General features: G+C 46.2%; 1 protein-coding gene across 1 annotated transcript; it reads right to left on the reverse strand.

The window, feature by feature from the left end:
- Positions 1–1,422: 1,422 nt before the first annotated feature.
- On the reverse strand, positions 1,423–20,797 carry MRPS35 (mitochondrial ribosomal protein S35). The gene is made up of 8 exons (XM_058656018.1): positions 20,648–20,797; positions 16,507–16,544; positions 15,398–15,565; positions 13,483–13,543; positions 8,531–8,670; positions 7,389–7,498; positions 4,504–4,573; positions 1,423–1,791 (listed from the first exon to the last, which is right to left on the reverse strand). The coding sequence occupies exons 1-8, from the start codon at positions 20,751–20,753 to the stop codon at positions 1,525–1,527; spliced, it is 960 nt and encodes a 319-aa protein (XP_058512001.1). The 5' UTR covers positions 20,754–20,797; the 3' UTR covers positions 1,423–1,524.
- Between the last annotated feature and the right edge of the window lie 534 nt (positions 20,798–21,331).

Raw genomic sequence — 21,331 nt, forward strand, 5'->3', positions numbered from 1 at the left:
AGGCCATACTGGTGTTCTTTATAACCTATTTCCTAGATGGTACCAAGCCACAAATTTGTTTTATACTAATGTCCTAGGCAACTAGAAAAAAAAAAGGGGGGAGAACCAGGTTTCATTTGCATTTTCTAGTTCAGGCAAAACAAACTCCCAATATTTAAAAAAAAATTTTAGGGCAAAAATGACAGAGATCAACAGCCTAAGCTCTTTCACCAGCTGCCTGCTGGGCTGGGCCAGGATGGAGTCCAGAGCCAGGAACTGCATGCAGGACATCCCCTGCTTCCTCAGGAATGTACACGAGGGGGAACTGGATAGGAGGCAGAGCAGCCATGGCCTGACCCGGCACCCAATGTGGATGTGGCATCCCAAGTGGCAAGTGTGCCACAAACTCACCTCTACATCGATTTTAAAGTAATCACCAACAACACCCTTGGAAGTGTCCAAAAATGACTTATAGCTATACGGAATGGCCTTGACCACATCAGAGGTCCTCCTTTCGGCTCGCTGGCCACGATGGGCGGCTCCGCGACACCCAGAGGGATGACTCCGTGACACCCAGAGGGATGACTCCGCGACACCCAGAGGGATGACTCCGTGACACCCAGAGGGATGACTCCGTGACACCCAGAGGGATGACTCCACGACACCCAGAGGGATGACTCCACGACACCCAGAGGGATGACTCCAGGTCATGTGCACTCCTCTGCAAGTTTCAGCACAGCAAGCCAAGCCCTGGAACAGTGGAGCAGCATGCTACACAGAACTCAGTCAACTTCAAATACTCCCAAAACAGAGAAACGGAACAAGCTTTGTGTGAAAACATTCCTGGGCACTTGTTTCCAACCAGAATCGGAGCTTGTAGATGGAAAGGACAGACAGCAGTCCCACGGACAGCAACGATCTGCAAGTCAGGGGACCACGTCCTGGGCCTTGCCCCCAAGCGACCACTAAATGCCACTTGTGGAGAAGCAAATGTGGCTGGCAACAAACCAGTGGTTCCATACTTACACAGGGGCCAGTGTTATGGCACAGAGGTTCAGGTCCCACCTGCGACACGGGTATCCCATGCTAGCACTGCTACAACTTCCCCCTCCCCACTTCTCATCCAGCTCCCTGCTAATGCAGCTGGGGAAGCAGCAGCAGACGGCCCACGTGCTTCAGCCCCTGCCACTCAGGTGGAAAACCTGGATGGGGTTCTGGCTCCTGGCTTCAGGCTGGCCCAGCCCCAGCTGCCGCAGCCACTTGGGGAGTGACACAGTGAACAAAAGATCTCTGTTGCTTCCTCCCTCTCTGTAACGCTGCCTTTCAATAAATACATCTTTAGACCTTCTGATTAGTCTAAACATGCTAGCATATAAATAAGAAAACTTTGGAATAACCATCACATTGTGTATTAGCAAGGAAGGAATAATTTTAACCCTGATGTAAAACAACAGTCTTCTAATATCTTCAATTTTTTATCAAATCACACATTGATGACATGTGCTGTAAAATGAACACATCAAGCAGATTCTTCCACTTGACAATTCACGTCAGGTTTAAGAGTCTCTTCACGGACTCTTTGTACCGGGAAAGGGCCTGCTCACTGTCCCCCTCGTTCTTCAGGCTGGCCACGGAGCGTGCATACGCCTGCACGTCCTCAGTGGCCAGCAGCTCCTCTCCGACGCCCGCACTGCCCTCGGCGGCTCTCATCTGCAAAAGCGTTGCCAGGATATTTTTCTCTGAGGAGCTATTTTTCCATATATACTCTTCCATGTCTGCCTCAGTTTTCTGTTTTTCCCATTCTTCAGTTTTCTGAAAGAAAAGAAAAATGAGTTCTGAATTCTGGGGAGAAAAAAAAACATCCAAAGAGAAAGTTTGTTTGAGAGAAGTATGCAAGGTGGACATTTGGCACAATGATGAAGTGGCAGCCCATGACGCCCACATCCCGCGACACTGAACCTGATGAGCATCCCAGCCACTCCTGCCTCCAGAACAGCTTCCTGCTCAGGCCCCTCCTGGGGAACAGCAGGGGCGACCTTTCTGCCTGGCAGACAGAGTTCTAAGTTCCTGGCTTTGGACTTAACTAGCTGTGGTTGCTGCAGACATTTGGGGAGTGCAACTGATCAATAGGTAGAAGAGTTCTCTCTCTTTGTCTCTGATTTTCAAAGAAAATGAACACAACAGGGGTGGAATGCAGTAGCACAGTGGCTAAAGTCCTCACCTTGCATGCACTGGGATCCTATATGGACATCGGCTCTAATCCCAGCAGTCCTGCTTCCCATCCAACTCCCTGCTCTAGATTTTGTACATCAGCAATATCCTTCTACTGAGATCCAGATAGAAATTTTCTGAGTTTCAGTGCTATGTGCTCCACATAACCACAATTACTTTCTTCTCGATGCTACTGAGCAGTAACTTCCAACCATGTGTTACAGGGCCAAGAGCAGCACACCGTTGGACATTGAGTGCTAGAAGCCAGTACTGGACTAGACCAGGAGGTAACATCCATGTCAAGTAGGAATTCCATACTGGTGAAGGAAAAAAGACAATTTCAATTCAGTAACAACTCTGCTGCAGTAGCTCTGTAAATTCCCAAGGCTCATCTGCATTTACTGTTTTGAGCATCCTCACCAATGATTTTGTTTAAAAGGTACCAAGAGCCTTTGAAAACAGGCATTCTTCAATTCTACCTACTTAGGACAGCAAGGATGTCTTATCCTGGCATCAAAGTAACTAGTACTGAAAAAACCAAAGCTCCATGCACAAATCCAGATTACAGCTTGCCTGGATTTATGTCATGGAAGCATGGACAGAATCCAGTAAGTCAACTTTCACTGAATTTATTTATCGCTGTCAATCTCCTTCAGGGCAAATTCATTTTATAGGCTGCTGGCAAAACAAGAACCTCAAAACGAGTTGGCTTTTATTGTTCGTTATTAGCTCTTTATGCAGCAGCCCCAGAGATGTAGTTAATTCAGTCATGCTGCTGATTCAAAAAGGAACTTAATTAGCTTAAGCCAAAGGCATGGCTACAATAAATAGACTGGAAACACATTAACAGCTACTAGGAGGTTGCTCCTGAAGCCAGGAACTAGAAATTCCAGATGAATTATGACAATGACAACAACTCAAAAGAGCTAATAGGTGCTTTCACTCTTTATACTGAGCTTGAAATAAAGTCATGTTTCCCCTTCACCTATCTCTTGTCTTAAAACTGTTTTAATTGCTAATACAATGAAAATCCTGTGGGGGGCTATTTTCATAGCACATCAGGTTAAGCTGCTGCTTTTGACACTGTCATCCCGTACTGCAGTGCTGGGCCCAGTCCTGGATTTTTGCCTCCCTGCTGACGCACCTGGGAAGGCAGAAGACGGCCCTTGGGTTCCTGTCACCTGCGTGGGAGATGTGGATACAGCCCCAGGCTCTTGGCCTCACCCATTCAAACTTAGCTGCTGTAGCCACTTGGAGAGTGAGCAAGTGGATGAAGAGCAGAGGATGAGGGCGAGGCAGGGAGGGGAATGGAGAAGATGAGGGAAACGCTACCAACAGGGTGGACAACTGCTGTATGAGCACACAGAATCGCGGTGTCCTGAAGCTGGAAGGATGGTCCAAAGGCAAGAGCTGTCACTGTCACTCCACAGACAGGCTGCTACGCCTGTCTCCACACTCAGTGGAAGGGATGACACGCTGTCTCACAGCCAGTCAGCCACCACGCCTCAGCTGAGAGAGGTCGCACCACCTCTTCACCTCAGTGTGCTCTAAGGCACAGAAAAGCAATCTGTCCTTCAAACATTTTCAGTAATCTTTGTGTGTTCAAATACCCAAGACAAAATGCTATATGGAGATGCCTTGGCTGGGCACAACCTACAAAAATGTAATTTGAATGCATACTGGAAAATTTTTTGAAAAACATTTAAAATTTTGAGTTACCTAAGCATAGGTCACAATGCTAATGCTCCTGTACAGCACAGAGCGACAGAGCACATACTCAGGAAGCCAGGCCATGCCTGCTTGCCACAGCACAGAACTAACCACTACAACTGACCTGAACCATACCAGTCAAATGTTCACACAAAAGGCTATGTGTTAATTAAAATTTTAATAAGCATTTAATAAGCATTCCTACAAACATTTAGAACTTTGTTCTGTGGTTTATTTACAAATCAGAAATTCTCAAGTCACACATATAATGATTTTATTCTTCCTAAGCAGAAAAAAATGAAGTCAAACAAATTAAAAAAGGCAAAAAACCAAACCAAAACAAAAGCAACTAAGCTCCAAAGTTTCCAGCCAATATGAAAAGCTATGAATTTTAAGGTATGCTGGACATGTAAGTCCAGAGATGAACCGAGTAACCTATTTTAAATCTTCACCTTTCACCTCTGTATTCAAGCCCTTACTTCCCTTACTTAGTGCTGTTCCCAAATCATTCAACTTAGAACTTTACACACAGATATTTTGGAAGGTTAACATGATCTAAACCACAATGACGAAACCATTAAACATGCACCTGCCCTTACTTACCCAAGACTCATGGTATAGAACCGTCAGTAGATACATCGCATAGTCATAATTCTGTCTCTTCAAAGGACACCTTTGAAGAGAATAGAGAAATTAAAATTCTAAAAACTCAGTATACAGAATTTGCAAAATTACATAGACACGTTTCTCAATTATTTTTCTGCTTTTGAAAAATTCTCTTAGAAAAAGAACAATTCAGATGTTTCATTACTCAGTATTTTTACGTTACTTTTCTTTATTAAAGTATTTCTTTGCTTTTATCAATAATCTGTATATTACAACAACTTTATGCTATTTTTAATGACTATCCATCTAAATTCTCTTCACCATAGTAGTGCTAAGAACCTATTTGACAATAAGAATATACCCTCTGTGTCTGTGCGGGGACCTAACGAGTTTAGATGGGGGCCTACATGTCAGCACTGTTTCTCGCCTGGGCTGAGTTCTTGAACACTGAGCTAATCCACACAGTGCTGTACTGCTGCTGGTGTACTGAAGATGGAATAACCTAATTCAAACATCTACACACCTATGAGATGGCATGTTAATCTTTTAGAGCAATAAAACAGAGATGACAACAGAGTGGTTACCAACACACACACACACACACACACACACACACTACCTGGGAGAAAACGACATTAACAGATATTTAAAAAGCTTCAAAGGATAACATATATTCTAACACTGATTTTTCAGCTGCACAAACTAAAACCTCAACATGGAACATACATTTTCTAGTAACAGGGAAGGATTAAGACAGTACATTGGAATTCCATGCTGGGAAAGCCTGGTTCCTAAGCTGCCCCACGCCTACCCTGCAGACTCCCTTGTGTGCCACGTTCCTCTTCCCACAGATGGTATCTTGAAGTAAGACTCAGTTAATGCCCAGATTTGCAAATGCTCTGACACTGGAAAAGGCAGGCTGACGGGACACCTGAACACTCATTTTTCTCAAGTTGTTTTTTCCCCTTTAAAAAAAGTCTTGGGCCCGGCGGCGTGGCCTAGTGGCTAAAGTCCTCGCCTTGAACACCCCGGGATCTCATATGGGCGCCGGTTCTAATCCCGGCAGCTCCACTTCCCATCCAGCTCCCTGCTTGTGGCCTGGGAAAGCAGTCGAGGATGGCCCAATGCTTTGGGACCCTGTACCCACGTGGGAGACCTGGAAAAAGTTCCTGTTTCCTGACTTCGAATTGGCGTGCACCAGCCGTTGCGCTCACTTGGGGAGCAAATCATCGGAGGGAAGATCTTCCTCTCTGTCTCTCTTCCTCTGTGTATATCTGACTTTGTAATAAAATAATCTTTTAAAAAAAAAGTCTTGTGTGTTGACACAACTCAGAAACAACCACAGTGTAATTCTAGAGGAAAAATAACCATCTAGTGAAAATGTATCAGTAACTTTTCTTGGCATCAAATGAAAATAATTCATCAATTCATCTATAATAATTTAAAAACTGATTTTAGAATCATCTACTTAGGTTCTGAAATTCTGTTTACAAAAGAATCCTAACAAATTGCCCCATATATAACCTAACGATTTCATTTTGAACTTGGAAGATTTTTTACATGCTTCGACTCTATAGAAGCTGAGTTAAAGGCAGACTAAGTCTATGTTATAGAATGAGATGGTTTTCCATGCCAGTAGTGCACCCGCAAACGTGAGCAGCTCTCACACTCACTAGGCCTTCCCTAAGCACAACCCCAAAGGGTGACACGCAACAGGAGGACGAAGACCCTGTGTGTGTGTCATGACAGGCGGCAGAGTGGATGAACGGCAAAGATTAACCTGATTTTGGGGGAAAAGGCTAACACTACAAAGAAAACTGTGCTGAGCCTCGCGCGTGCGTGCGGAGCCCAACTGCAGATCCAAGCAAAGGCTGGCTCTTAAGGAATGCACGCATTCTGAACTGGAAGGAGGAGAGCAGAAAAGGCCACATGACTAATTTTAAGCTTCATTTCCTGTCTTGTTATGAAGACAATCAAATCTTAAGGTTACTGTTCACACTAAAAAACCACTAAAGTCATCAGCAAAACTTCTGTGGGGGAAATTTCAAGGTTCTTTTCTTTTTCTGCTGGGTGTTGCCCATTCCCGACTGACTGTGGCTGAGCTCACATTAAACATGGGACTATTTAATGTGGCACTTGACTCAGGACTGCACTGGGTCCCTTCTGATGCTGCTTAAGTTACTGTTTATCTTGTGACACAAGCAAAGAGGTTAGTTTCAGGCTCCTAGCGGGCAGTCAGCAACACACCCATAATCACTATCATCTAACAGACCTTCAGGGGTACTCCCGTCACTCAGTGTGGAACTGTGACTGTTCTGTAAGCACAGTGTATCCTAATATGTATTGTAATTTCTGGTATATTAAACTGAAGGGCTGGGGGACAGAACAAAATGTTGCTGTGATTTCAAATCACAAAGCCAATCAAGAGAACGAAGCATAGGCCAGGGCAGTGGCTGAGCAGCTAATCCTGTACCTGCTGTGCCAATATCCCATATGGACACTGGCACATGTCCCAACTGCTCCAATTCCAATCCAGCTCTGTTTGTGGCCTGGAAAAGCAGCAGACGATGGCCCAAGTCCCTGAGACCCTGCACCCACGGGAGAGACCTGGATAAAACTCCTGGCTCGAAGCTGTGGATCACTTCAGCTTTGGCCATGTGGGAGCGTGAACTAGCGGACAGAAGATCTCTCTGTAAATCTACCTTTCAAATAAAAACAAATCCTCTCTATATGCATAAAGAACACAACAAATGCTGGCTGCTCCAAGGATAGTAAAAACACAAACCTGACAAGCTCTAACACAGCAGGTTGGCACAGAACAGGTAACTTCTTTGAAGAAGCCACCAGCAGACTAGAAGACAGTAAAGCTGCTCGCTCTGTACCTGTCTGTCCTGATGGTGAGCACATCGGTGGTCGGGCAGTACCGTTCTCCCACAAGTTTAATCAATTTCTTCTTTGCATGGTCATCTAAATTCAAACTGGAGAGCTTAACCTTAAATAACAACATTTGGGGAAAAAAAATTACTTCATGTAATTTAATGAAATAAAACAGCTGTGTTATTTACATGAACTATAAACCCGCTAGAAAGCAAGCTTTCCTAGCTCTGTTCTGTAGTTAGTGGCTGGCACGCACGCTGATCTTACTCATGGGCAAACAGCGGAGGGAAGAGACGGAGCTCTGAAGGTGGAGCACTGGCAGCTTCCCTGAAGCCGGAAGGACAGGTCTGTGCACAGAGTGAAATCGGGGTGCTGAGGAGTAGCACGAACAGAATTCCACCCCGTTTGTGTCCCGGCTGCTCCACTTCCCTTCCAGCTCCCTGTTTATGAAATGGGAAGGCAGCCTGGGAACTTTGAACCCACATGGGAGACTCGCAAGAAGCTCCTGGCTCCTGGCTTTGGATCGGCTCAGCTCCAGCTGTTGTGGCCACTGGGGGAGTGAACCAGCTGATGGTTCTCTGCAAAATCTCAAAATTTCATATGCCTTTCCAATAAAAATAAATAAATCTTAAAAAAAAGACACTGACTATAAATAAATAAAATGAGCCGATAATGTTTATTTATTCATAGAAAAATTATGGACAATTTCATAATTTTAAGCTTTTGTTATCTTCCAAATTTTCTATGATAAACACATGTTTTTTAAGCACAAATATACCATGTATTTCTACACAATGTTTTGTAGTATTTCTTAATTTTAAAAATTTCTGAGGGCAGGCATTCACCATAGCACTTAACGCTGCTGCTTGGGTCTCCCTCACCCCATACTGCAGTGGGTGCTTTGAGCTTCAGCCACCCCGCTTCCCATGCAGCTTCCTGCCGCCGTGCTGTGTATCCTGGCGCCAGTGGATGATGACACATTTTGGGGTCCCTGCCACCCACATGCAAGACAGACTGAGCTCCTGGCTCCTGGCTTAACCCTGGCTACTGCAGGCATTTGGGGGAAGGAACCAGAGGATAAAATTACTGTCTTTTTCTAAGCACATGAAAAACTAGATTAAAAAGAAAAAAGAAAATCGCCTCTTACCCTCAAGGTTACTGTGCGTGCCTTGGGGTTGCGAATGGACGGTCCTGATGAGACATACGTAGCTGTGTCTACTTCGATTGGAAAATGCTTCTCACACTTCTCATCAGTGTCGAGTGCAGTTGGCCACTCGGTGCAGAACTCTGATTTTTTAAAAAAAAATCTCAATTATGGTTTCACAAATAAACTGAATTGTAACCCATGCACCAGATAACACCAAATGACTGAGCTCTCACAGGACACACGCATCAAAGGGAAGAGCAGGTTCTGCCCCAGAGCTTGTATGAGCATCCTTCAATCCTTTTCTCAAATAGGTGCTCCTATCTATGGAATCCAATTAGGGGGATGCTTTGGGTATTTCCGGGGTGGTGGGAAGCATGGCTTTCAGTGGAAAGAGAATGTGACAGGCACAGTGCAGCTTTGCACACACCCAGTTCCTTTCCAGCCAAGGCGAGCAGTTCACAGTGCCCCGACACTAACGCACTCCCAGATGAAGGTTTCTAAACAGCAGCTGAGAGGAGCTGAAAGCATCTCTGGAAAAGCTATTTGCAGAAAACTGAAATGTGGTTAACTATGCTTCAGAACCCGAGCTGAACAGAGCTGTAATTCATCTTTTAATATGCTTTTATTTTTTAAATTAACTTTATTTTTTATAAAGATTACACAGTTGATCAGGATGGGAGGGAACAAGGTTTAAGGAAAACTGGGAACTCATTATTTCCAGTTTTGCTATTTCTTCTTCTTGTTTCTGGGGGAAGGGGAAAGACAAAGGCGGAAGCCACACATGACTTTCCAAACGTCCCAGTACCCAGAGATGATGAAAATATTTTTAAGTCACTGACATGTTTGTGCTCAAGTTCATTAATCAACCAAGTTACTCATGTTATTTTCATTGCTCTCTTTAATGTACTACTTACATCAATTATAATCCTGTACTTCCATCTCAAATTTACAGCTAATATCAGACCTTTGGGTAAATGTTTTCTGAAATGTTATTTAATAGCTTTCATTTGATATTGCTACTGAGAGTAGCAAATATGATAAATCCCATGGCCACTGCCTCGTTACTTGCACTGCCAGTAAAAACTCTCCTGTGATACTGCTCTCTAGCTTAATCTATCAAAGATTTAGATATAAAATTGAACATCCCCTTGGATGTTCTTATTTTTCATTGGAAAGACAGAATTACAGAGAAGGGGAGACAGAGAAAGATCTTCTATCCACTGGTTCACCACCCAAGTGGCTGCAATGGCCAGAGCTGAGGCAATCCAAAGCCAGGAGCCAGGAGCTTCTTCCAGGTGTCCTACACAGCTGCTGGGTTCTAAGGTTTTACGCTGTCCTCTACTGTTTTCTCAGGCCACAAGCAGGGATTTAAAAGGGAAGTGGAGCAGCTGGGACACGAACTGACATCCATATGGGATTCTGGCACTTGCAAGACGAAGATTTAGCTATTCACCCATCGCGCCTGATCCCAGGGCCGCCTGGATTAGAACCGTTGTCCCCATGGGATCCCGGCGCATGCAAGGAGAGGACTTAAACCACTACGCTATCATGCCGAGCCCCCAGAGCCTTAATTCTAACAGGTACACAAGGTAAGACCCCTCTACCCTTAGGAGGATTCTCATAGTAACTACTTTAGTGACTTTCTTCTTTTCTTTCTTTTTCTTTTAAAGTATTTATCTGAAAGAAAGAGTTACACAGAGAGAGGAACAGTTTGATTGTCCATCCTCTGATTCATTCTGCAAGTGGTCACAATGACTAGAGCTGGGCCAGGTCAAACTGAGGAGCCAGGAGCTTCATCCTGTTTCCCATGGGGTAGCACGAACCCAAACACTTGGGCCATCTCCTGCTGTTTTCCCAGGTACATAAGCAGGGGCCAGACTGGAGGCAGAACAGCCAAGCCTTGAACTGGCACCCACGTGGTATGCTGTCAGGGCAGGCGGCAGACTTACCTATTATGCCACACTGCCAACCCCTCTGTGTGACCTCTATATGCCAATGGGGCTAACAGGCAGGAGGAATGGCCACAGCCTACCATTCGGACACAAGACAGCTTCCTGAGGAGGTGGGTCAATCTCTGAGACCTCAGTCAAAGCCCAAGTTCCCACCACCACGAAGATGGTTCTTTGCGTATTTCCACAGCATACAGGATTGTGTTCAGCCCCTACTGAAGCGAGAAAAAAACCTTAAAGGACAAGCACTAATGCCCTGTCCCCACAGGTCTAAGCAGCTGAGCTCCAGCAAGTCAATGCAGATGGATTCCAGCATGGGATCAAACAGGCCCACCAGGCTGCCCACCATGGCAACCTCACACTTGAGTCAGCAGCACAGAACAGCTCAAAGCATGGGTCTCCAAGGGTTAAACCCGCTAGGCCACAGGGATCCAGGCTTCCTCCAGAGACACAGGCCACAGGAGAGCCTGGCTGCAGCTCAAGCTCGTATAGGAGCAGTCCAGGCTGACAATCTAAAGGAGAGCGCAAGCCGCTTTGCCAAAACCCTCCCCCAGATGGACAACTTCCCTGTGCTGGGGGGCTACATCGCTCGAAGCTGCAAAGACTCCCTGATACCTAGGACTAAATAAATACACGTGTGCAAATGAAGAACAACCCATACCACTCCCTACACACCCTGGTTAAAAGCCCAATCCTAAATTACTTCGAAGGAATAAGAACACTGTGTAAATAAAAAAATTTTAGCATTAAAAGAAGAAAGTAACTGAGTGGAAATTTATTCCCAGAGTGATTTCTACAGAAGAGGATCAGACCAGGCACCTTGTAAGACAGACTCGCTCGGGGAGTCATATGGGCTCTTGGGTTTGCACTCCATTTTTCAACCGTGAATAAGTCATTTCAATCACCAGATAATAATTACAGTTCTTAAATTAAATTACCTAAATTACATGTCTAAAAAACTCAGCTGGCGGGAAAATGCATAATAGACTCCTATTACCTTTACTTATCTGATAGGTGAGGCAAAGACTAGACTTTAAGAGACCTTGGTTTTTATTTCACTTCTGACACTGATTATTAAAGTTTTGGTAAATTACCTAACTTTCCTGCATTTCAGTTTTTCCATTTGCAAGTGAGATAAAATGTCTGAGCTGACCTACTTTGGAAGAAAACTGAGAAGAGACATTTGAAAAGCCTTTGAGTTACGTGGAAGATGCAACCTAAACCCAGAGCTTGGCAGACTGTAAAGGCCTAACTAAGGAAAGACTCAACAGTCCCTGTAAGCACTGGAGAGCACAGCTCTGCCCTCCTGGTGGGCTGTGCAAGGGCCTTGCATCGGGAACCAGGATGTCACGTAGAAATGCCTCATTAAAATGGTCAGTTTCATGATTATGAACACACACAGAAGGTGAATCTAAACACATGTTTCACATGAAAAATATTTCCAAAGGAGAGAAACTGACAAGAGCGTACAAACACATTTATTTGCTAGTTTTCTAAATGATCAAAAGGTGACCCATCGTTTGTGTAAAATGGGGCACAAATCTGGAATGATGATCAATTTCAGTTCAATTCTAGGCCCCGATAAACACAGAAACACAATCTTTAGGATCAGGAAAGTATTCTCATCTGTCAACACAGGGCTACATATATGAAATTAATTCTTCTCCCTCGTTTCAAATGAGATAATTACTCCCAAGTTTCAGATCTTTTTATATCCTCTTCACCTTTTTGAGTGGAAAGGACTCCCAAAAGCTCAGGTGTAAAGATTACGTCACAGTGCTGTCTGTCCTGCAACATAACAGGACCGGACTACCTGTGGAGTGTTTCCAGGCTTCTTTCTTTCTTCCTTTTCATTTTTATTTTTTCCTCTTAACAACTATTAAGCAGAAAGAATTAGAGAGAGAAGGGGAGGGAGGGAGGAAAGCAGAAAGAGACAGAGTGAGCAAGCCATCTACTCCCTGGTGTCCCCACCAGGCCAGGCTGCATCTCCTCTGCGGGTGACAGAGACCCAAGTATTCACGTCTCCACCTGCTGTTTCCCAGAGTGCACCAGGAGCACAGCGAGATCCCACTCAGGAACTCTCTATTGTGGAACACAGGTGACTCAAAAGGCAGTGAAACCAATGTGCCAAAAACAATAGAAAAACCGACGTAACTAACTCACACTTTCCCCTACATCTTCATTCATGTGATCTCTTCTATTTGAAAGGCAGGGCTACAGGAGAAACAGAGATCCATCACGGCTAGAGGAGCCGATCCAAGACCAGAGCCAGGAGCTTCCTCCGTGCCTCCCATGTGGGTACAGGAGCCCAAAGACTTAGGTCAGCCTCAGCTGCTTTTCCAGATGATAAGCAAGGAGCTGGATCAGAAGCAGAGCAGCAGAGATGGATCAGCACCTATCTGGAATGCTGGCGCTACAGGCGGAGGATTTGCATGCAATGCCACCACGCTAGCCCTTTCATTACGTGCCTTCTATAGTTCAACAGCAGCTGCGAGCGAGGACTGCGATTTCTACTTTCATAGTGACAATTGCTTCTAAAGGAGTCTCACACACACAGATGCGACAGCTAACAAGTCACTGAAAAAACTTTGAAATGTCTTCTTTAAAAAAAAAAAAACAAAACTAAAGTGGGCACCGTGGTGCAGGAGGTTAGGCCCACGTGGCACACTGTGTCCACACGGGAGGATTCAGGATCAGCTCAGCCTCCTGCTAACAGGCACCATGGCGGAAGCAGCTGCCAGCTTAGCGCCTGGCATCCTGTCACCCCCTCAAAGCCCCAGGCCCAGTGCCTGGAGCCTTGTTTAGTTTGGCCCAGCTGTTACAGACACTTTTTGGTGAATCAAAGGATACAGAATCTGTCACACTGCCCTTCAAATAAAAATGATCGACTTTGTTACAAGAGAAAAAAGCTAACGGTTACTCAGAATGTAAGGCTGTGTATCAGACTTCATATTCTTATGTTGAAAGGCAATACAAAGTTCATGTAAGAAAACAGTCACATACCTTTAAGAACTTCACAGTGCTTTTTAATCGCTACAGGAGTCAAATGCAGAAAATTGGGGATCTAGAACAGAAAAATGTACCGGGTGAATTAAATATCAAGAAAAAAAAAGAATAAAATTCGACATTTTTTTTTAAACCAAACTTTCTGTCACAGATGTGATCAACCCCAGGTACTATCCTGCTTAAAATCCAGATTCAGTGCCAAACACTAAGTGAGGATGACACCCCAACCCGTCTTCAGACGGCCTAAGTCCATCACCTTACAAGGATCTCACAAGGACAATCACGGTGAAAACACCCTTCCCGTGGCCAGTCTACAGATGTCCAAACGAACATTCCCAGTAAAACCGCTTGCGAGACGCGGGCACTGCTCTAAGCTCTCGTGCGTAGACCAGTGCTCAGCTTATTCACCAACACTGGCGGCAGATGGCATGCATGAACCAAACACATTTGCATGTGTGTTAAAACTGACACGATCGCCAGCACTATTACAAATCCACTGGCCTTAGTCCAACACCATCGTTTCAGATTAAGTTCCATTTCATTTGAAGAAATGTGTTTTCCTCCATGTTTGCTTCTTCCATCTTTTGAAATGCTCTCATTTCCAAATGTCATCTACCTGTCTCCAGCAGCAGAGTATACTTCATTGTTTCTGTTTTTAAACTTAATCTTTCAGCAAATTTTTATTTTTGAAAATGTATTCATCCTTATTTTACTTAAAATGCAGAGAGAGAGAGAGAGAAAGGAAACAAAGTTTGAGAGTGACAAAGAGATGGATCTTGCATCTGCTGGCTCAATCCCCATGTGCTCACAACTGCAGCAGCTGCGTCGGGTCAAAGCCAGGAGCCAGGGACTCCATCCAGGTTTCCCCACGGGCAGTGGGACTCGGAGAAGTGGAGCGCTCACCCGCTGCCTTCCAGGCTGTGCATCAGCAGGAATGCCCTCTCCGGTCCGGAGAGCCAGGATACACAGCACACACCCCGTGTGGGAGATGCACGTGCCAGCAACACTACTGAGAAACTGCCACTCTGCTTCTCAAGAACTCTTACCTAGCAAAAAACCAACTTCCCACTGTATGATAATTTCCATTACACATAAAAGGAAACCATATAAGATATGCAGTTCCAGATTAAACATCTATATTTTCTTTAAAAAGCCTACAGGTCATAAAGTCATTGTAGATGCTATTAAATGAAGCATTCATTATGACCTATTCTGCTTTTAGAAACAAATAAGTTCGGGCTTGGCAGCGTGGCCTCGTGGCTAAGGTCCTCGCCTTGATCCCATATGGCCGCTGGTTCTAATCCCGGCAGCTGCACTTCCTCTCTATCTCTCCTCCTCTCAGTATATCTGACTTTGTAATAAAAATAAAATAAATCTTTAAAAAAAAAAAAAAAAAGAAACAAATAAGTTCAAGTCAGTGGACCATACCTAGGATAGTAAACAATGGTTTACCTTTCTAAAAAAGAAGCTTCACAATTCATTTACAGTTTACACCTCTCAGTTCTCAATGTAAGGTTATTTCCCCTGGAAAAACTTAACATAAAAAAGATACAACAGAAAAGGCCAGGAGGTAAGTCAAAGGATTGCTAATTACATTTCTTCCGCAGGTTCTTTAACAGGGAGCTGGACTGGAAGTAGAGCAGCCGGGACATGAACTGGTCGGGATGCCAACACTGCAGGTGGTGGCTAACCTCAGGGCACCCCAACATTGCCCCTTAACCCTGAGGATGAACTCTTTCTTGTTTGTTGGTTGGTTCTCACCATGGTTAATCAAGATACAACTCGCATTATCCCCTGGAAAAAATTTTGGATTACAATAAGACTGCTCGTGACACTCAGGGAAAAGGCGGGTGTGGGCAGGGCTCCCACAGGCACTCACTGAGGTCTGGGTCTGGGCCAGCACCCTGCTTACCTTGAGCAGTTCCAGATTTCCCTCCTTTGCCATGGGCACACCCTTTTTCACAGGGTAACCCATCCGAACAGGAAGAGGGACCACGGATGGTTTAAAAGGTGCTGCAACTGGGTAAACACTGGGCCAGTCCTGGTCAACTGCCATTTTCTCGGTCCTAGGAGGCAGCGCCTAAGAAACACACAACCGTTTAAATATAAACATATTCTTTAATTTCAAAAGAAAAAGTTGCAGTTATGAGAAACAAAAGTAGAATTGTAATTTCCGTGAAGTATACCTCCCACAAAGCTGCTGCAGTTGCAGCACACCAGCCTACCCAAGTATCTGCACAGTTCCCCAAAACTCTGGCACCATCACATCCTCTCACTACAATGTCTCTGCTTAATCAGACTTTCGGCAACATTTTTTTTTTTTACATTTTGTTGGTGCACAGATGAGTTAATAGCATGCTTTAGAACTATTTAAAATTTCTTTGGTGAAAAATGGTACATGATCGAGGATTTAAAAACTTAAAAATAAGGAATAAGCAAAATAAAAAATCAAGATCATAGAAATAAGTAAATTCAGGCTGCAGACTCAGTAAACACAAAAGCAGAACTAGTATCTGCTAAGCCCACAGAAAACTCAGACAATTACGTCGGCATACCTATTATACTGCATCATATGAAGTAGAAGACGGCTAAGGTGGAAAAATCTAGCAATGTCCTTCTAAGCAATATCAAATGCATAGTACTTAAAGGTAAGCAGGTAGTATTTCTGTGAAAATCACCTCTAAATGACCGTAACTTGGTCGCATTCAATGGCCAACTAGCATGTCCTTGTTACCACTCCACGCTCATCAGCTGATCTTACGATCTGCATTCCTCTATAAACACGCCCATAAGGCACCTTGAGATGAATGTAACACCACAGACTGCATGACTGTAACAGACATCATCAAGAACAGCTCCGTCAGGTTTAAACACCTGTCTCCTGGAAGTATGCAAGTAAGCCTCTTCAAGAGGTTCTACGCAGTCAACATAACCTGAGGAGTCTCCCAGGACACCCCTGACGCCCACTAAGGAAGATCCAGCTCACGTTACAACTTCTGAATCCTCACAGACTTTCTTTACCTTTCTTCTGTGAGCCCTCTCACTTCTGGGTGTTCTTTCTGTTGTTCCTGAAAAAAAACAGTAACAGAATTTCATTAACACAGACTTTCAACACCAATCAGGATCCCATAATTCAAATGCATTTCGTGAGCATGAAACAATAACACTTTCTGTACATTGAGACACAAAAAATCTGCACAAAGTCAAAAATAGTTAAAAGGTTGGTACTACAGCCCAGTCAGTTAAGCCACCGCTTGTAATACCAACACCCCTGCAGAGCCGGCTGCAGTCCTAGTGGAACCCAGCTCCCTGCTAAAGCACCTGTGAAAGCAGCAAGGGACGACCCAGGTGTGTGGGCCCCAGCACCCACATGGGCGACCTGGATGGAGTGCCCAGCTCCTGGCTTTGGCCTGGGCCAGATCTGACTGTCGCTGCCATCTGGGGGTAGACTTGTGGATGGAAGATGCCATACCCTTCTCTATTCCTGTTCTCAAATGGAAAAAAAATAAAGTTCAGAAAATTCCATACCTAAACACATAGTTTACTATATTTGCTGCTACAGCAAACTCATCATCTAAGAAAAATTTTCATACAATATTATCTTATTTGAGGGCCCAGCATGGTGGCCTAATGGCTAAAGTCCTTGCCTTGAACATGCCAGGATCCCATATGGGCGCCGGTTCTAATCCCAGCAACCCCGCTTCCCATTCAGCTCCCTGCTTGTGGCCTGGGAAAGCAGTCAAGGACGGCCCAAAGTCTTGGGATCTTGCACCTGCGTGGGACACCCATCCAGGTTCCCGGCTCCGGATGGGCTCAGCTCCAGCCATTGCAGTCACTTGGGGAGTAAATCATCAGACAGAACATCTTGCCTGTCTCTCCTCCTCTTTATATATATTTGACTTTGCAATGAAAATAAATTTTTAAAAAATCCATCTTATTTGAAAGGCAGAGATACATAGAGAAGGAGAGAAACAGAAAGAGAAGAGATCTTCCATCTGCTAGTACACTCCTCAAACAGCCATAATGGCTGGAGCTTAGCCAATCTGAAGCAAAGCAGCCTGGAGCTGCTTTTGGGTCTTCCATATGGATGCAGGGCCCAAGGACCTGAACCATCTTCCATTGCTTTCCCAGGCCATGAGTAGGGAACTGGAGCAGAAGTGGAGCAGCCAGGACTCTAACCAGCACCCACATGGGATGCCAGTGCCACAGGCGGAAGCTTAGAGTACTATGCTATGGTGCAGGCCCGTAAAGAAATTTTCTGAAAAATCTCATTTATTTATTTGAAAAGCAGAGTGATTGACCTTCCTCTTGTCAACTCTCCAAATGACAACTGATGGGGCTGAGTCAGATTAAAGCGAGAAGCCTGGACCTCGACCTGGGGCTCCAACACGGATGGCATGGGCCTCCACCGGGGTCATCTACCACTGCTTTTCCAGGCACATCAACAGGGAGCTAGACAGGAAGTAGAGCAGTTTGGACTTGAACCTGCACTAATATGCAATACCGGCATTGCAGGCAGCTGTTGAACCTGCTATGCCTTGATGCCACCCTGTAAAGAAATATTTTCAATAGAATGTTAAAGTTCAGGAGAAGGCACAGTGGCACAATGGGTTAAACTGCTGCTTGCAGCATATGCATACCTTATGGGAATACCTGGTTCCAACCTTGACTACTCCATTTCCAATCCAGCTTCCTGCTAATACACTTGATAGCACACAGTGGCTCAAGTACCTGGGCTCATGCTACCCACAGGGAGACTGAATGAAGTTTCTGGATCCTGAATTTGGCCTGGCCCAGCCCCAGCTATTGTGGGTATTCAGAGAATTTAACAAAGGACAAAAGAGATGTTTCTCTCGCCTTTCCAAATAAATAAAGCTAAGGTTCATAACAAAATAGACTCATTTTTCTCAAGTTAAAATATCTAGTTAGATATATATTTTGAATTTTTAAAGATAATTGGTTGTGAAATGTTTTAATTATAAATACATCTGTTCTTATAGGAATTATTCTTTCTTCCTCCCCTGAAAAAAAACCTCTTCTGTTTTTCCTTCTCTGGTGTACATTAGAACTGCCGGTGTTTGCACCAATAAGAAAAATCACAGCTACTTCTAACAAGTCACATGACTAATGAAAAGTGTACATACCTTTTAAAATATTACCTCATGCCTTTCCCAATACTTTTAAATACTAAAATAACAACTATAAGGATGGAGCACTTTCACATACAAAAACTGTATTAAATACATCTCATCTCATATTTTAAAAAGAAATTTGAAATTCAGGGTATCACAGAGACAGACACACCTTTCCACCCACTGGTACTTCCCAGAAGGCCCCAAGAGTCAGCACTCACCAGGTGAAAGCCATGAGCTTCTTCCTGGGTGGCAGGGACTCAAAGGCTTGAGCCATTTTACACTGCTGTCCAGGCCACCGCAGGGAGCTGGAGGGGGGAGTGGAGCAGCTAGGGTTGCCAAGCTACACTGCAACACCAGCGCTTCGGCATCTCCTTTTAATTTTAGTCACTGAAACAAATATATTAGCCTTACTTGGAGGGCACTTTCTGTCAGGAAACTAGGGAGGAGCAAGGGGCTAAGCCGACGTCAGACTTGGTGTCCTGTCCAGTCCTGCCACCGTTTCCAAGGAAGGCTCCACAGCTGGCGAGCTTGCCCAGACCCGGCCTGCAGCCTTCTCAGGACTTGCTATGCTCTCTGCCTGGAATATACTCCCCATGCCATCTGCCTCGCTCCTGTCTCTCCTTCCATTCCTTCCTCTGACAAGTCCCTGTGCACACCACAGAGCTCATTCATCTACAATGAGCGATGCTGAATGTGGGAGACCAGGACCCAGTCGATCCTTGCTCTCCCACAATGCAGCCTGTCGCACAAGACATCCTTCTGACAGGTCACTTCCACCAACAACGGAACACGGAGAGCAGGGAAATGAACCTAGCCTGTGTGCTGGTGTGTAACGGTGCACTTCAAGTGTCAACTTGCCTCCACTACGGGATGCCCAAAGAGTTGGGAACATGTCTGGGTGCTGTGGGAGGTGTCTCCAGAGAAGACTGGCAAGGGAGAGGATGGACAAGCCGGATGGGCACCATCCCCGAGGTCTGGGACCGTGACAAAACACAAAGCCGGAGGACAGGGGATGGGCGCTCTTTGCCCTGGCGCTGGGGCCCCCTCTCCCGCCTTGGACGTCAGAACTCTGGCTTCTGCAGCCCCTGGACCCAGCACTGTGCCTCGAGCTTGCAGATGGCCCACCTGATGAGGCTGACTCTAACAGAGGGAAATCCTCCAGGGGAGAGAAAATAAACCTCAAGTTTACTCACACCTGCAGGGAGAGCAAAGAGGGGAGCCGCAGAGATGGGGAGGGGAGAAAAGCTTCGAGTGCAAGAGAACACAGAAAATCAGAGGAAATAAACAGATTCAACACGGCTGAAATTTAACAGTAGAAGAAACAACTGGGGGGGAGGGGGAGGCAATTAACAAACTTGTCAGCCACCGTGCGAGCCCGGCAGAGCGCAGGCTGTGTTTTCGTCCAGTCCGCCTGACCCCTGTGAATGGAAGTACGCCGCATCCAGTTGTGCGGGACAAAAACCCAAAGCGGAGGCCTGAGACTTGTGCTCGGCCCCCGTCAAATCCACGGGCCAGCCCCGTCAGGTGCACCTCAAAGCACGCCCTTATCCAACCACACTGCCTAGACCTCCTTATCCCACCGGATCCCTACAACAGCCTCGACATGGGTCCCTGGCTTCCAGCTCCCTCACAATGGATGACCTTCCTGCTCAAAGCCTCCCGGGCGAGTCTAAACCCACAGAACAGAACGAATGCAGACCCTTGGGGACCCCGTGCCGCCACTTTCCCTTCTCCTCACTCCCCCGTCCCTCCGTCCACGCGGGCACCGCACGCCATACATCCGCCACCCTGGCCGGCCACCTTAGCCCCCCGTCCGCTGCGTGGGAGTCTCCCCACGGGCGGCCGCACGCCTCTCTTTCGTGTTCAGGAAAAGAAAAAAAAAAAAAAAACCTGGCCGAAGAGAGAGACCCGCGGGAGCGCAGGGCACCGGGCAGGGGAGCGCCGAGGTCACCCCGCACGCGCGCTTCTCCCGCTCGCCGGGTCAGCCCCAAAGCCCCGGACGCGGCGCGGCAGGCACTCACGCGGACTAGGTTCCGCAGCAGGAGCGGTCGGCGACACGGCTGTGGAGAAGGCGCGCAGAACCTGGGCCCGCAGGTGCAGGCTGGCCCGCCACGCTAGCGCGGCGGCCGCCATGGCTGCGAGGACGGCACGCCGCAAGGGACACACGCCGCCCGGCGTGAGGGCGCGGGCCCGGGCCGCACTGCGCGTGCGCGCGCCCCTGGCCCCGCCCCTTAGGGTGGAGCGACAGGAAGCGCTCGGGCGTGGGAGCCGGAAGGAGCCCAGATGTTTGGGGTTAGCTATCAGGTCTCCGAAGACGTTGTGTAAAGAGAGCGACGACAACATGAACTTAGCCAGTGCAAAACAGATCGGCGCTAAGGGGCGAGAGGCGGTACCCGTGACGATTAGAAAGACGCTCAAGTTTTAAAACCTCCGCGTTTTAGGGGCTGTATGGAGACTGGTGTGTGTTTGGTACAGGACTGAGATGCACACGTACTGGCAACAGTCGCCGTCCGTTGGTTCTGCTGGCGGCACAAACATCCCGTTATTCCTACAAAATAGAACACAGTAAAACACTACCCAGTCACGTTGCTCTCAAGCACCGCCCCTTTCCCGGGACCTCCCTTCGGCATCCTTTACCCTCTAACCTCTAGCTCACGCCTTTCCTTAATGGCGCCCTTAATGTATGTAGCATTGATGATCCCCCTTTCCCC

This window comes from Ochotona princeps, chromosome 27 (assembly GCF_030435755.1).
Source record: "Ochotona princeps isolate mOchPri1 chromosome 27, mOchPri1.hap1, whole genome shotgun sequence".
Lineage (NCBI taxonomy): Eukaryota > Metazoa > Chordata > Mammalia > Lagomorpha > Ochotonidae > Ochotona > Ochotona princeps.